The 14,743-nt window shown below is 32.3% G+C and overlaps 1 protein-coding gene across 5 annotated transcripts in view; it reads right to left on the reverse strand.

Moving 5' to 3' along the window:
• The window catches only part of LOC143071936 (alpha-2-macroglobulin-like), a 92,182-nt gene that overhangs the window by 67,216 nt on the left and 10,223 nt on the right, over window positions 1–14,743 (reverse strand). For 4 of the 5 annotated variants that reach the window (XM_076246636.1, XM_076246633.1, XM_076246635.1 and 1 more), the window contains exons 6-15: window positions 13,958–14,071; window positions 13,150–13,234; window positions 12,640–12,769; window positions 11,881–11,995; window positions 10,258–10,373; window positions 8,468–8,641; window positions 7,611–7,829; window positions 6,264–6,429; window positions 770–823; window positions 94–119 (exon numbers count right to left, since the gene is read on the reverse strand). In XM_076246636.1, the coding sequence (XP_076102751.1) occupies window positions 94–119; window positions 770–823; window positions 6,264–6,429; window positions 7,611–7,829; window positions 8,468–8,641; window positions 10,258–10,373; window positions 11,881–11,995; window positions 12,640–12,769; window positions 13,150–13,234; window positions 13,958–14,071 (1,199 nt within the window). Of the gene's footprint in view, window positions 1–93; window positions 120–769; window positions 824–6,263; window positions 6,430–7,610; window positions 7,830–8,467; window positions 8,642–10,257; window positions 10,374–10,851; window positions 10,880–11,880; window positions 11,996–12,639; window positions 12,770–13,149; window positions 13,235–13,957; window positions 14,072–14,743 lie in introns of those variants that run through there. The other variant, XM_076246637.1, reaches the window with a different exon arrangement.

Here is a 14,743-nt window from a genome sequence, read left to right on the forward strand (position 1 = left end):
TACATAATTTGGTCACTGGTGGAAAGTTGGTCAGATTGGCAATCATACCACATCTCATAGTTTATATCTTATTTTGAATGTTTCATTACTTACTGGTTTTACTGTTGCATTATCTGCATCTGAAATAAAATAAGATACACAAGTTCATAGGTAAAAGCATGTCAAAATGTATCCCATCCAATTCTGGGCCCCTGATACTGTATAATTTCAACTGAATTTTTTTCATTGAACTATAAACATGATAAATAATTTAACTATAGAAAATTTCTGAATATTATGTTCAAATCATGAACTCTTGATTGTAACAAAAAATTAATTATTTGAATTTTTCATAACATTTCTATTTCTATTTTGAAAGGACATTAGTTCCATAGGTTTTAATTTTATTCAGTCTATTAGATGAGGCAAAGTCTAAGTTTTGCTACAAGAAGCCCTAATAATCATAATCACTTGCAGGAGATACACTCATAAATATTTCCCACAGTATCACTGTTTAAGAATTCACAGACACAAACAATAGAACATGCATTTTTGAACTGGCAATTTATTTCTAAATATCTGTCCTCAAATATACTTTTATTAATAAAAATTATACCTGAAGTGTATACCTTTTCATTTAATGAAGGTTGTCAATGGCTGACACGAATTAAACTCCAATAATTTTCTCATTTTCTTAGCCTTTCCTTCTTTTTTGGTTGTTTTAGATGAGTTTTAAGATTAAAATTTTTAAACTGTTCAGGAAAGTAAGAGGTTTTTATACACGACATACCTAAACTAATGGTAATGTTCTCTGCTTCTGATTTAAAGCCAAGTTCAGGATCATCTATATAAATATACAAGTTATTTTGTTAGTATAATGAAATATTTTCTTACGATAAATGAATTCAAAATATGCTCTTTTCCACAGCTATTTATTCAAGATATAATTCAATCTTTAAGCAATGAAATCAGAAAAAGGAACCAGCATTTTTTTTTTAAGTTGATGATGATAATGATGAAAGGTTGTTTATTATCCAATCAAATGAATAATCAGGTGATGAAAATGATTAAAACTAGGAAATGTACAAAATCATCACATCATGCATGCAAGAATTTTACCATACTAGTATGCAATCTTACTGTAAAACAAATTATGGTATATGACGCCTCCTAATTGATGTGTGCTTACTTGAGAAGCAGCAAATACCAACTTTCAAGTCTATATACTGGTGATGGACAAATGATATGACCTTTCCCCTTTTAAATTCCACATCATATTTAGGTGTAATACCACCAAATCTTAGTTTGATATGTGAAACTTTGTCTGCCGCACTGGACATGATAAACTTTTCTTAAGTGAAGTTCTTTATTTGAAACAAAAATTGAGAATGGAAATGGGGAATATATATATTTATCATATACTTAGCATTGAAATGATAGCTTTTGCATATGTGTAATGAGTGGAAGTACACAAGCCATAATTTCCCAACCGGGCTGACAACCCATATCAGGGGCGTCTCGTGCAAAAACCCATAACAGTGCTTCTAGTGCAAATTACTTCCGGTGTTTCTGGTATCGATTGTTTACTATTCCATTGTGACGTCAGATATTTTTTATGACGACGTCAAAATTTACGGGAACTTTTGTGGGGATAGTTTAGTACTTGCTAACAAATGCCATTGACAATTAAGAATCATTTTATAGTACAACAAACAGGGGGTTATGATGATTATAAAACTCTTCCAAATTTTCAATGTTTCAAAATGCCTCTATAGGAAATGTTACCATACATATATATTGAGGGGGTCTCATTGGGGGGGTTCTAATCCCGGGTCCTGCTTACTGTTTTGTCAGATAACCGTATTCCGCTTACACAATGTACGTAAGCAACTTTCTTTTTTTTTTGTAATTTCCCGTGTCCCGCCAGACTTCAGTTCCTGTTTTCACAGCACAATAATTCAACTTTCACGTTTCGCGCTTATAAACAATCGGCAATCCTGCGTCATGCTTAGACCCCAATGAGACCCACTATGGAGGTAGTGATGCTGTTGTTGGACAATTATAGTATATTTGATTCATAATTTAACTTCTTTATACAGTTTTTGACTGTTTTAGTTATTGTATTATTTTATTTGCCTTACATAAAACTATTGTCGGAAGTATATGATAAAGTGATTAATACATGGCCTTTTCCATATCAGCCTGGGTATCATCCCTCGACCCATATCAGCACCTCGACTTCGTCTCGGGCTGATATGGGGGTCTCTGGATGATACCCAGGCTGATATGGAAAAGGCCATGTATTAATCTCTATATATACATAGTATCTAGTTGATGTTATCTCATCTTAATGGTCAACTACCTCAACAGAAGACTTACACCTGCAGTGTTCCAGCTAGGATTTCAAAAGGGCAGGGTGCCAATCCTGAACCAGATGCTCCGCAGGGCACAGCTTTATACCAACGCAGAGGTTGAACCCTGAACGGTTGGGGCAAGTATGGACACAACATTCAAGCTGGATTCAGCTCTAAATTTGAATTGTGATTAAATAGTTGACACAGCATAGGTTTCTGACACAGAATGAATGTGGTCTAATGAACTTAAAATTTTTGTTTTGCCTTTGTGCAATTCACTATGCTGTTGAATATTAATCCTCTCAAAAAATAGTTTGAAGAAATTTTCTTTTTATTTATGAAATCTGAAATGAGAAAAAATTGAATCCCCCCCCCCACCCCCCAATTTTTTTTTCACATCCCTCTTTCCCTTTTTCCAATACTGATCTCAATTCAAATTTCTAATGGAGTTTGCAACAATAACTACTCATTTAAATACATCATAAAATATTAAAATGTATAAAAAGTGCTTGTTTTCACTGAATGGTAAAGATTGTTTTAATTTATCAGTTGGTAATAAAAGTGAATATACATTGTATATTGTATAAAACAATGATTTAAGTTGATTCAACTACTATTCTGGACAAAGAAAGATAACTCCAATTGAAAATTTCTTGCTATTGCACAATATTGTGCAATTAGATATTTCTTGCTATAGCGCAATACTATGCAATTGAAAATATTTGCTATTGCACAATACTGTGCAATTGAAGATTTCTTGCTATTGCACAATACTGTGCAATTGAAAATTTCTTGCTATTGCACAATACTGTGCAATTGAAGATTTCTTGCTATTGCTGAATACTGTGCAATTGAAAATTTCTTGCTATTGCACAATACTTAGTCATAAAAAACGAGTGACCGGTGAAAAATAATGTTCTTCCAATTCTTGAACCAATGCATACAAACATCATAAACTTAGTCTTCTATTCAAGAATTTTTCATTTTTTTCGCATAAATTTCGTATAATCATCAATTTTTTTTTCAATCGGTCAGTGTTGTTGTGAAATATGGCAGGTAATTAAAGTTCATGTTTTGAAGCCAAAGTTTAACGATTGTCACCTGTTTGTCAACTATCAACAAAAAATCAACAAAAAAGCATGGAAATTGAGCACGTGTTTAACATGTAAATTCAGATAATAGTTTATTTTAAGGACATCCATGCGTATTGCGATCACCGGATTTTTACGAGATGGGTCACACTGAGGTTACTTTGCATACGGAAAATATGTCGGGGGAATTGCTTCCTTTCCAGGAAGCAATTAAAATAAAGTAAACTTCTTCTAAATATGAATAAATTAAAGAATTTTTTTCAGAAAAAAGTATATGTACATAAGTTTTATAATGTAAACTTTTCATTGAGTTATAAAAAAACATATGCTTTTTTTTTTTGATTTGAGGTTTCTTATGACTTTAATATAATAATTTTGGATCCTGATTTGGACCAACTTGAAAACTGGGCCCATAATCAAAAATCTAAGTACATGTTTAGTATCAGCATATCAAAGAAGCCCAAGAATTCAATTTTTGTTAAAATCAAACTTAGTTTAATTTTGGACCCTTTGGACTTTAATGTAGACCAATTTGAAAATGGGACCAAAAATTAAAAATCTACATACACAGTTAGATTTGGCATATCAAAGAACCCCAATTATTCAATTTTTGATGAAATCAAACAAAGTTTAATTTTGGACCCCGATTTGGACCAACTTGAAAACTGGGTCCATAATCAAAAATCTAAGTACATGTTTAGATTCAGCATATCAAAGAAGCCCAAGAATTCAATTTTTGTTAAAATCAAACTTAGTTTAATTTTGGACCCTTTGGACTTTAATGTAGACCAATTTGAAAATGGGACCAAAAATAAAGAATCTACATACACTATTAGATTTGGCATATCAAAGAACCTCAATTATTCAATTTTTGATGAAATCAAACAAAGTTTAATTTTAGACCCCGATTTGGACCAACTTGAAAACTGGGCCAATAATAAAAAATCTAAGTTCATTTTTAGATTCAGCATATCAAAGAACCCCAAGGATTCAATTTTTGTTAAAATCAAACTAAGTTTAATTTTGGACCCTTTGGGCCCCTCCCAAAATCAATCCCAACCTTCCTTTTGTGGTCATAAACCTTGTGTTTAAATTTCATAGATTTCTATTTACTTATACTAAAGTTATTGTGCGAAAACAAAAAATACTAAAGTTATTGTGCGAAAACCAAAAATAATGCTTATTTGGGCCCTTTGTTGGCCCCTTATTCCTAAACTGTTGGAACCAAAACTCCCAAAATCAATCCCAACCTTCCTTTTGTGGTCATAAACCTTGTGTCAAAATTTCATAGATTTCTATATATTTAAACTAAAGTTATAGTGTGAAAACCAAGAAAATGCTTATTTGGGCCCTTTTGGCCCCTAATTCCTAAAATATTGGGACCAAAACTCCCAAAATCAATCCCAACCTTCCTTTTGTGGTCATAAACCTTGTGTTAAAATTTCATAGATTTCTATTCACTTTTACTAAAGTTAGAGTGCGAAAACTAAAAGTATTCAGAGGATGACGACGACGCCGCCAACGTAATACCAATATACGACCAAAAAATTTTCAATTTTTGCAGTCGTATAAAAAGGGCATTTAACAATAACATGTGATATGATAATATGAAAAGGGCATGTTTTAATAAAGATTTTAATCAAACATTGTGTTTATTTGTTAAAATCACTGGTTATACAAGAACTACATCATTAGCCCATACAGAACTCTATCTTTCTACTTTTTAGGCTGAAAAACTTGTCAAGCAGCTTGTCACATAAGTTATTAAATCATTGCTTTGCACAGTTAAGCTTTATATGCAGCATGTTTTGAAAGGTGTCCTGCTTCATTCTGTTTCTATGTTCTGACACACTTTACCAGTTTCACCTTTCTACCTCTGCTGTGCTTAATGGCAATACAGCACAAAACAGCTGTGCTCAGTAAATGCCCAATATTAGGATATAGCAACAGTGAAAATTTGTATTAAAAATAAAGAAGACAAAAAAAGATGACCAAGGCACCCTACCAACACTGCTACTAAGACCCTCTTTAACTTTTCCCATAACTCAAAATACCTAAACATATATATTCTTAAGCAAGAAGTATGTAGACATATTTTAGAATATGTTAAGTGGGTTACTCAATACTAAGAAAAAATTAGATTGAGTTATCTTTGTTTATTTCGGGTGTGCTCCTTTTTTGGAGGATTATAAGCAGTACGTAGAAGATGTAAATATTATTATAAACAATATGGCGGCTGATTTTGATATTTTCGTATCAAAAATGAGGGCAGTCAATGACAAATACGTCACAGAGAACAAGTAAAACAATGTCTTCCTCGAGTTGTTTGTGGTTTTCAACTTTCTGTCATTACGTTTTCTCCATGAAATTACAGTAAACATTGCAAATTGTGCCCAAGTTGTCGTATGCACATTTCTTCCAAGATAATTGACGACCGACTGATTCTATTTGAATGAATTAATGCTGATGATCATTAATGACCCATCCGATAAACGGATTACCTATAACAACAGATTATGACACCAGCTGTAACCGTTGATTAGCTTGGGTCGTAAAAAAAGTCATAAACTTTTCGCCAGGTAAAATTTAGTAATTAACGGATCATATCAATAGGAACAAAATGATATACAATCAATCTTTAAAACAGGCAGGGCGCTCTGGAAACTGTAAAAGGGCACAGGGCGGCACTCGGGAAAGGGCGGGCGCCGTGCCCTCTGAAAACAGCCTAGCTGGAACACTGACCTGATATGACACACTCATGGACAGACAGACCGAAGCAATCCAGAAAACGGACTGCCTCCTAATAACTATAAATGGGTCATTAAAGTACACATCTTACCATAATAGGGTATAGGGTCAATGGGATATAACCATGTAGGTCTAGGAGGTGGTGTGTATGGATCAAGTAACATTTCGTCTGGTAAACTGTCAAAGTTTACAGCATCATGGCTTTTAAAATGATGTGTAACATGTGTATGATGTACCATATGTGACTTGGATAAAACCTGAAAAATAAAATTAGGTTATTTATTTAAACTGATCATAAATAGGTCATTTCCTCTTTTTGATTTTCTGTCAAAATAAGTTAAATAAGACTATATTTAAGTCCTCATTTTTAATATTCTGTCAAAATAAGTTAAATAAGTATGAACAAGTGAAACTGCGAGCTACTGCTCACTGATGATACCCCCGCTGCAAGTGGATAATATTAATAGTGTAAAAATATGCAAGTGTTCGGTAAACAGGAAGTTGTCGAGTGATGAATCTGAAAAGGCATCACACGGTATAGCTGACTTTTAAAAATCCTGAAACCAAATTTCAGAAATCCTTGTATTGTAGTTCCTGAGAAAAATGTGACGAAAATTTTTAACTTGGTTATCATGTGTAAAATCATACAAGTGTTCGGTAAACAGGAAGTAGTCGAGTGATGAATCTGAAAACGCATCACACGGTATAGCTGACTTATATAAATCCTGAAACCAAATTTCAGAAATCCTTGTATTGTAGTTCCTGAGAAAAATGTGACGAAAATTTTCAACTTGGCTATCATGTGTAAAATCATACAAGTGTTCGGTAAACAGGAAGTTGTCGAGTGATGAATCTGAAAACACATCACACGGTATAGCTGGCTTATATAAATCCTGAAACCAAATTTCAGAAATCCTTGTATTGTAGTTCCTGAGAAAAATGTGACGAAAATTTTCAACTTGGCTATCATGTGTAAAATCAGACAAGTGTTCGGTAAACAGGAAGTTGTCAAGTGATGAATCTGAAAACGCATCACACAGTATGGCTGACATATATAAATGTTGATACCAAATTACAGAAAGGGTGGATGTGTAGTTCCTGAGAAAAATGTGACGAAAGTTTCATGGGACGGACTGACTGACGGACTGATGGACGGACGGACTGATGGACGGACTGACGGACGGACTGACAGACAGAGGTAAAACAGTATACCCCCCCTTTTTTAAAGCGGGGGTATAATTATGATATTAAGAAAGTTAAAAGACTAAAGGAAATTATTGTGTTCCTCCATTTCTAAAGAGCATAACTCTATAATGGTGACTTTCTGCTAAAATTTGAACTTTGTCTGCAGGGAGCAGCAGTGCATACAAATCTGAACTGAAAAGTAAAATACCTGTACAAAGAAGAATTTGTACTGAGTATTAGATAAGCAACTTACCTGTACAAAAAACTTGTACCGAGTGTCCAGTGGTGTGGAATATAGGACGTCTAAATCCAAAGTGGATCCACATTTAACTTTGTTTTCCACTGATGGTATGTGGATATAACTATTAGATGGAGAGAACCATTTCTGAGCATGGTGGTAAGAACTTGGCTCGTACATCTTAATAATATGATGATATCTGCCATATGGTTGGAAGTACTTGGGTGCCCTCGCCTACAATAATTTCACATGTGAAAAAAGTAGTCATGCAAAATTTTATTATTGTATAAAGCAGATTTATGTACCAAACATAAGTTTTTTCTTTAAAAAAAAATATATGTTGTCATGGTTGTTGATACAGAAATTTTCATTTCAGTGATATGACATAAGCATATGGTCACTAACTTTGGTATTATTAAACCGATCTGTTACCTAGTTGGTAGTGAAAAACATCTAAAATTGATGACATACAAGCACAAAGCATTGGTTTTACACTTGTATTTATATTTTGTGATATTTTTCTACCAAGGACCATACTGTCACATGCATACAGATTTCATTACAAATTTTGGAATGCTTTTCACCGATTTTATGTGCTTTTTTTTAAAATGCTCACCTCCTTTGAAATAATTTAATCAGTAATATTTCAGAAAATAAAAGAGATAAATGCTGTATTTTTTCCTTATGTTACATGTCAAAGAGCCAAAGTTGTATGCCAAATTTTACCACAATCTGTAACACAGCCCATTTACTGTAACTTGACCTATAAGAAGAGTGTTCCATTGCAATATAGTCAGTACAGCTGTTGTTTAGTTTGATAATAAACTTTGGTAAGCTTGTATTGCAGAAGAAACAATTCACAAAAAACTTACATTAAAACTTAGTCTATTAACATCTTTTGGTAAAGTTTTTATAGCAAACTTCACAAGTCCATCATCATCACTAGTAAAATTTCTCTTCAGATAAAACTCTGGATCATAATTATCAGCTTTTATTTCAATAAGTTCTCCAGGGGCAGGACTTCCATCAGGCTTAGTTACTTTTACCTAAATAAATAAAATACATAAAACTAAAAAAAACTCATTGGTATAAAGATAATATTGCTAAGAAAAGGAAGAGGAATGAGATAGCATTTCATCTACATTAGAAACTAAACTGAGTGTAAAGTCAGAAATTATTGCTTGCATTTATTATTGTGATTTTGAGAAAAATTGTGTTTACGGCAGATTCATTGTATACCACCATCTTGGATTGTATAATCACAATACAAAATTGGTCTAGTTATTTGCCTAAATCTTCAAGCTTGGAGACAGATTTGCAATTCAATGGTTAAACTGTTTTTTTCTATTTAAAGAAAACTTGTTAATTATTCGTATTATACAAAATATTTTAACAAATATCAATTTTTTTAGTTTTAAAATCATTTTTTTCAAATGAGCTATTTAAGGGGAGATAACTCTTTAAGTACAAAATTTATACTGGGCTAATAGGAATATTTTTTATTTTTACTTGTAGCAAGAAAACAAGTTTGGTGACACCATGTTTTCTGTTTTTTTTTCTTTCTTAAAACATATTATGAAACCTTTTTTCTCACAATTCATTTCAAAATTCTGTCTCCTAGATTTTTTTAATGCACACTAATGTGTTTTTTCATGAACAAACTAACCAAATTTTGGCAATTTTCAATGACTCATAGCTTGAAAAATAGCATGGTGACCCATACTTTTTATTAAATTTTTGAAAAGAGCATAGTAAAATCATCATTTTGGCAAATTAAAAAAAAAATCTGTCTCAAAAAATATATACTTGTGATCTACCTTATTTCATATACAAATTTTAAAAGATGAGTTTAAATTATTGCGTTTACAACTCTATCACCTTTTTTAATAATAGAAACCTCACAATAATTTCTCAATTTACAGTAATCAAAGTGCTTGAAAGAACTGAAAGGTAAATATTGCTTCAATTTATCAGTGGGAAGTAAAATTAAATATTGCATTGGTTGTTGCTGATTTAACAGCTATTCTTGACAAAGGAAGATAACTCCAATTTTTAGAGATGAGGTTAACAATGACATAATTTATATTTTTAGAGCAGATATTAGATTCCTGCAAAAGTTATGTAATTTTCTTGACAAGTAAAACATCATTTTGTGCCTTGAATATCTGAGCATATATTACCTTGATAAATTTCTGGAAATGTTCATTGATCGTATGTTTAGAATGTTATGATCAATGCACTATATTTTGTGTATCAAAAAAGGTAGTGATCAGCCTTGGAACATTTAGGTATCAAGTCAGTCCCATAAGGTTTTGATTGCATTTCATGCAATCTTTACCTAAAAACTGAGTAACTCAAAGAATATTACCTCCCTTTATGGAGGATTTATATTTAGTAGGACCCAAAAATTAACGAGAAATGAGTTCATGGACATGGATGTCTGTCACCTGAACCACAGGAACGAAAGAAAGAATAAAAAACAAAACATCCAAGTTTTTTTAAACCATTCTACCTGCAAAATGAAAACTTAAGTAGAAGCTTGGCATATGTCCATTGGTCTTAGCTGATTAATTGTTTCAGACCCTGTTCAATAGTTATACAGAATTTAAGTTGAGCATTAACACAATTACTAATGCACCTACCAAATGTATACATAACTTACTCTAGCATAATAAGGGAATGCATCCTTAAAATATCCATGTGTGTCATCTTCAAATTTCAGTTTGACAGCTTCAAATGTCATTTCTGGTCCCTTCACTGTCCCATTTAAAGATATGGCTATAAATAAGAATAAAGAATACAAATTACAGTATCTCATTACAAGAAAATTAATTCTATTAATTCATGGTTGCAGATTATAATCAATTTCCAACAAGGAAAGATATTTTTTTATTACATTAGACAGATTGAAATGAATAAGTTCTATGAGTATGAAGAATTCTCTAGCTTGTAGATCCAGGTGAAGTAAAATTAGGGGGGAAAAGGCATTTTAAATTATGGGTTGAAATGATCTTCTCTAGTCTGCCATACACAGATGATAAGTTTCACTCAGATCTGAGCTTTTTTGTGAGTAATGAGTTCACTCTATATATATTAAGACTACAATGAGATACATCTACCAAAATGCCTTTCTTCTATCAAGTCAATAAGAAGGAAAACAAATTGCATTAAATGACCAACTTTGAGGCAGTCATATAATATCTGTCTACCTGAAGGTTGTCAGACAGTAACACATAAATAACCTTGTAATGCATACCTGTAGCCTGCTCTGTGACTGTAGCATTGATCATACCTATAGTCGCCGTCACGTAAAATTGGCACCATGTTTTTTGTCAAAATTTTCTTAAATATCGACCGCGTTTACTAAAGATCATGTTTTTCAATTAGCGGAATCAAATATCATTCCAAAAATCAACTACTGTCCTACCTTTTATTGTGTTTGTACTGTATAATCCTGACCTTCACATAATCCAAGTTTAATTTGTATGGTGGAATCCGACATTGTTATTACCGGAAGTGTTGCCGTGGAGTTCCACGTGCTCTCCATTTTCTTGCGTCTCTCGGAGCTTTTCTTCATCTTTACGTAAAAAGCGCGGGAAATTGTATCATCAATGACAATGATATTACCGGAGAGTAACGAATGTTATGGAATAAGGGACCCTCATAGAAACCAAAATGGCGGTTATACAATGTAAATAATCTTGAGAAATGTGAAGGTCAGGATTATACAGTGCAAACACAATAAAAGGTAGGACAGTAGTGGATATTTGGACAGGATTTTACTTCTGCTAAAAGAAAAACATCATCTTGAGTAAACACGGCTGATATTTAAAAAATTTTTAACAAAAAACATGGTGCCAATTTTACGTGACGGCGACTATAGAGTCCCATCAGAGTTATGCATACCTGTAGCCTGCTCTGTGACTGTGGCATTGATCATACCTAGAGTCTCATCAGAGTTATACATACCTGTAGCCTGCTCTGTGACTGTGGCATTGATCATACCTAAGAGTCCCATCAGAGTTATACATACCTGTAGCCTGATCTGTGACTGTAGCATTGATCATACCTAGAGTCCCATCAGAGTTATACATACCTGTAGCCTGCTCTATGACTGTGGCATTGGTCATACCTAGAGTCCCATCAGAGTTATACATACCTGTAGCCTGCTCTGTGACTGTGGCATTGATCATACCTAGAGTCCCATCAGAGTTATACATACCTGTAGCCTGCTCTATGACTGTGGCATTGGTCATACCTAGGGTCCACTCAGAGTTATACATACCTGTAGCCTGCTCTGTGACTGTAGCATTTATCATCAAGTTTCCATATCTACTGAAGTTGGAGGAATCTAACATTAGTTCTGAACCATCTACCATATATGACTCACAACCATCAATCTGTAAAACAGGATTTAGGATAACTTTACAAATTTGCAATTAAGTATTATTTTTGTTTAGGTGCAGAAATTGTGGACAGAAAGAAGGAAGAAGCTCTCAGGTGTCAATATAGTCTATTATGCTCCTCACATTATACTTAATCAATTATTGAAATAATCATGAAAGTTTTTTCTGACAGAACTTTTTGAATCAGTGTTGTCAATTGCTGTTTTTCTTGTGTTTTACACAACGTTTTGTTATATGTTTGGTCATACAATCAGGCATGGTTACCTTTCCAGGTATCTCATAGTATTTACATTTTTCAAGAAAACTTTCTAAATGGTCTGTAAAACCATTGTCAAAATAGAAAGAAAACTTTTTATTGTCTAAAGTTGTGAAGATACAAAGAAGATAGTGTGTTTCTTTTTTAACAATTTTTTTTCACAGGTCTCTCATGTTTCATGATAATTTACTTAAATCATAAAACTATATTTTTGTAAAAAATTGCCCTAAAATCAAAATCAGAAATTTTGCTTAAGTACAAATAATCTGCCCACTGGAATGTTTATTACTTTAAAACTGGAAAAATATTAAAGCATGTATGATAAGACATATACTGTATAACTTTGTCAATATTTTATTGTCTTAATTTTAAAGAAGCTCACATCCATTATTCTAGTGGCACATGGTCTTTCTGAATTATCTCTGCTGCGGTAGTAGTAAAAGTATGGACTGGTATCTTGGAAACACACAGATAATTCTACTTTCCCTTTGACTGGTTTGCCATATGTGTACCTATTTATAAAGTAACATACAATTTCTTTTAACATGTTTTTGTGCATGGTAAGAATATGCTTAACACTAAATTGCAAACATTTTTTTCAAGAAAAAACCTTATAAATAATGTAATAAAAACCCTGAGGGCTGTTCCAAAAAATAAATGTATGAGGGGGGCGGGGGAGGAATGCACTTTTTATTTGACCCCACCATGCATACATTTTAAATTTGTTTCATTTAAATGTTCAAGCAATCTTTCTTAAATAACCACCACCCATTAAATTTTAATAAAAGTGCCTTCCTTCCCCCCTCCCCCCATACAATTAATTCTGGAAAAGCCCTAATAACATTGTCATTAAAAAAACCTTATAAGGTACCTTAAACAAGTCAGTACTCACTTGGCACAAACTGTTCCTTGAATAGTTTCAGTTGTAGGTAATAAAAATGTTGGAGCTGTGATTGTGACTTCATATTTGGGCAACACTTAAATAAAAATATACAAAATCAATTGTGATTTAAAAATTTATTCATGAGTTTCTGACTGCCCATTCAAAATTAAAGCATTACTTTAATGCCAATTTTATATTATAAGTATATATAGCAAAGCCACATATACCAAATCCATAACTTGTAACCATCAGAAGCAGATGCAGAAGTTTAACTAACAGTACTGTCACTAAAGCATAAAATGTAATTCCCTGAAATTTGAAAAAAATCTTAGAACAAAATATTTTAATCTTCTGCATGTGACCAAATGATTTAAGATAATAAATCAACTCCCTCAAGTGTGAAATTTGTCAATCTTACCCATTCTTTTTTTTTATATCATGTCAATTATTTAGACTTAAAAGTAGCCAAATAGTGTTGTACCATGCAAGTGAACTCTAGTTGTGAAAAGTCTTTGATATATATTTTGTAAGTTATTGTAAAAATAGTCAAATGTAGCACTTATCAAAGTCCCCCAAGTGTATAATGTAGGTCATAATGACCCAATTATTGCTAACAACAAGTCTTGACATTTTCCATTCTCATAATGTTTTAAAAGTCAGTCGACAATATTTTTATTTTTTTAATTCTTACCATATTCCTGAACTGAAAATGGTGGTATATGTTCCTTTCCTTCCTAAAGCTTATCAAGTGATTGAAATATCTTTTTTCTCTGGACACCAGCAACAATATTTTTATTTTTATTTTTTTAATTCTTACCATATTCCTGAACTGTGAATGGTTGTACATGTTCTTTTCCTTCAACTAACATAGTAATCTTCCATTCTCCTAAAGGTGGGTCTTCTGATAGTGGCATCTCAAAACTTAATAATCCTTCAGAAAAATAAAACATGACAATTTAATACATATGAGACAACAATCTCTTGTGTGGTATGTGTTACCAAATCCAATCATTAATGAGATTATACTTACCGGTATGTGACGTTCAATCAATCTCTAATGAGTTATTATAAGATATGGTTTTTTTTTTGCATATGTTATGTACAACAGTATTTTGTGTAATAAAGGTAACCAATTTCTATGGATGTTCACTGCATATATGTGATAACAATCTCTTGTGTGAAATGTTGATTTTTTGTTGTTACAAACATGTATTTGTTATAGTTAAAATATATATGTAATATCATTAAATGTGTCTGGTGCCATCCCTGCATTAGATGTTGGATATTTAGTCTAATACATGTATTTTCAAAGTTTACAGCATTGATAACTACCAACTCTTGTAGTTGAAATTTTATTTCCTGATTTTATCAACCAGTGTATATGGGAACAATAAAAATTAAAAGAGAATCTACATGTATCTCAAATATATGCTGAAATTAATATAACTAAAAGAAAATAATTATACTTAATCAAACTGACTTTATTTTTCCATCAATTGTAACTTCATATATACACTAGGCTATATATCTTAATATACTGCTTAAAGAAAGCAAGATGTTTATATTCTATATCAGTTTTTTGTGTTTTCAAAATTAAAAGTAT

This window comes from Mytilus galloprovincialis, chromosome 4 (assembly GCF_965363235.1).
Source record: "Mytilus galloprovincialis chromosome 4, xbMytGall1.hap1.1, whole genome shotgun sequence".
NCBI classification, from domain to species: domain Eukaryota; kingdom Metazoa; phylum Mollusca; class Bivalvia; order Mytilida; family Mytilidae; genus Mytilus; species Mytilus galloprovincialis.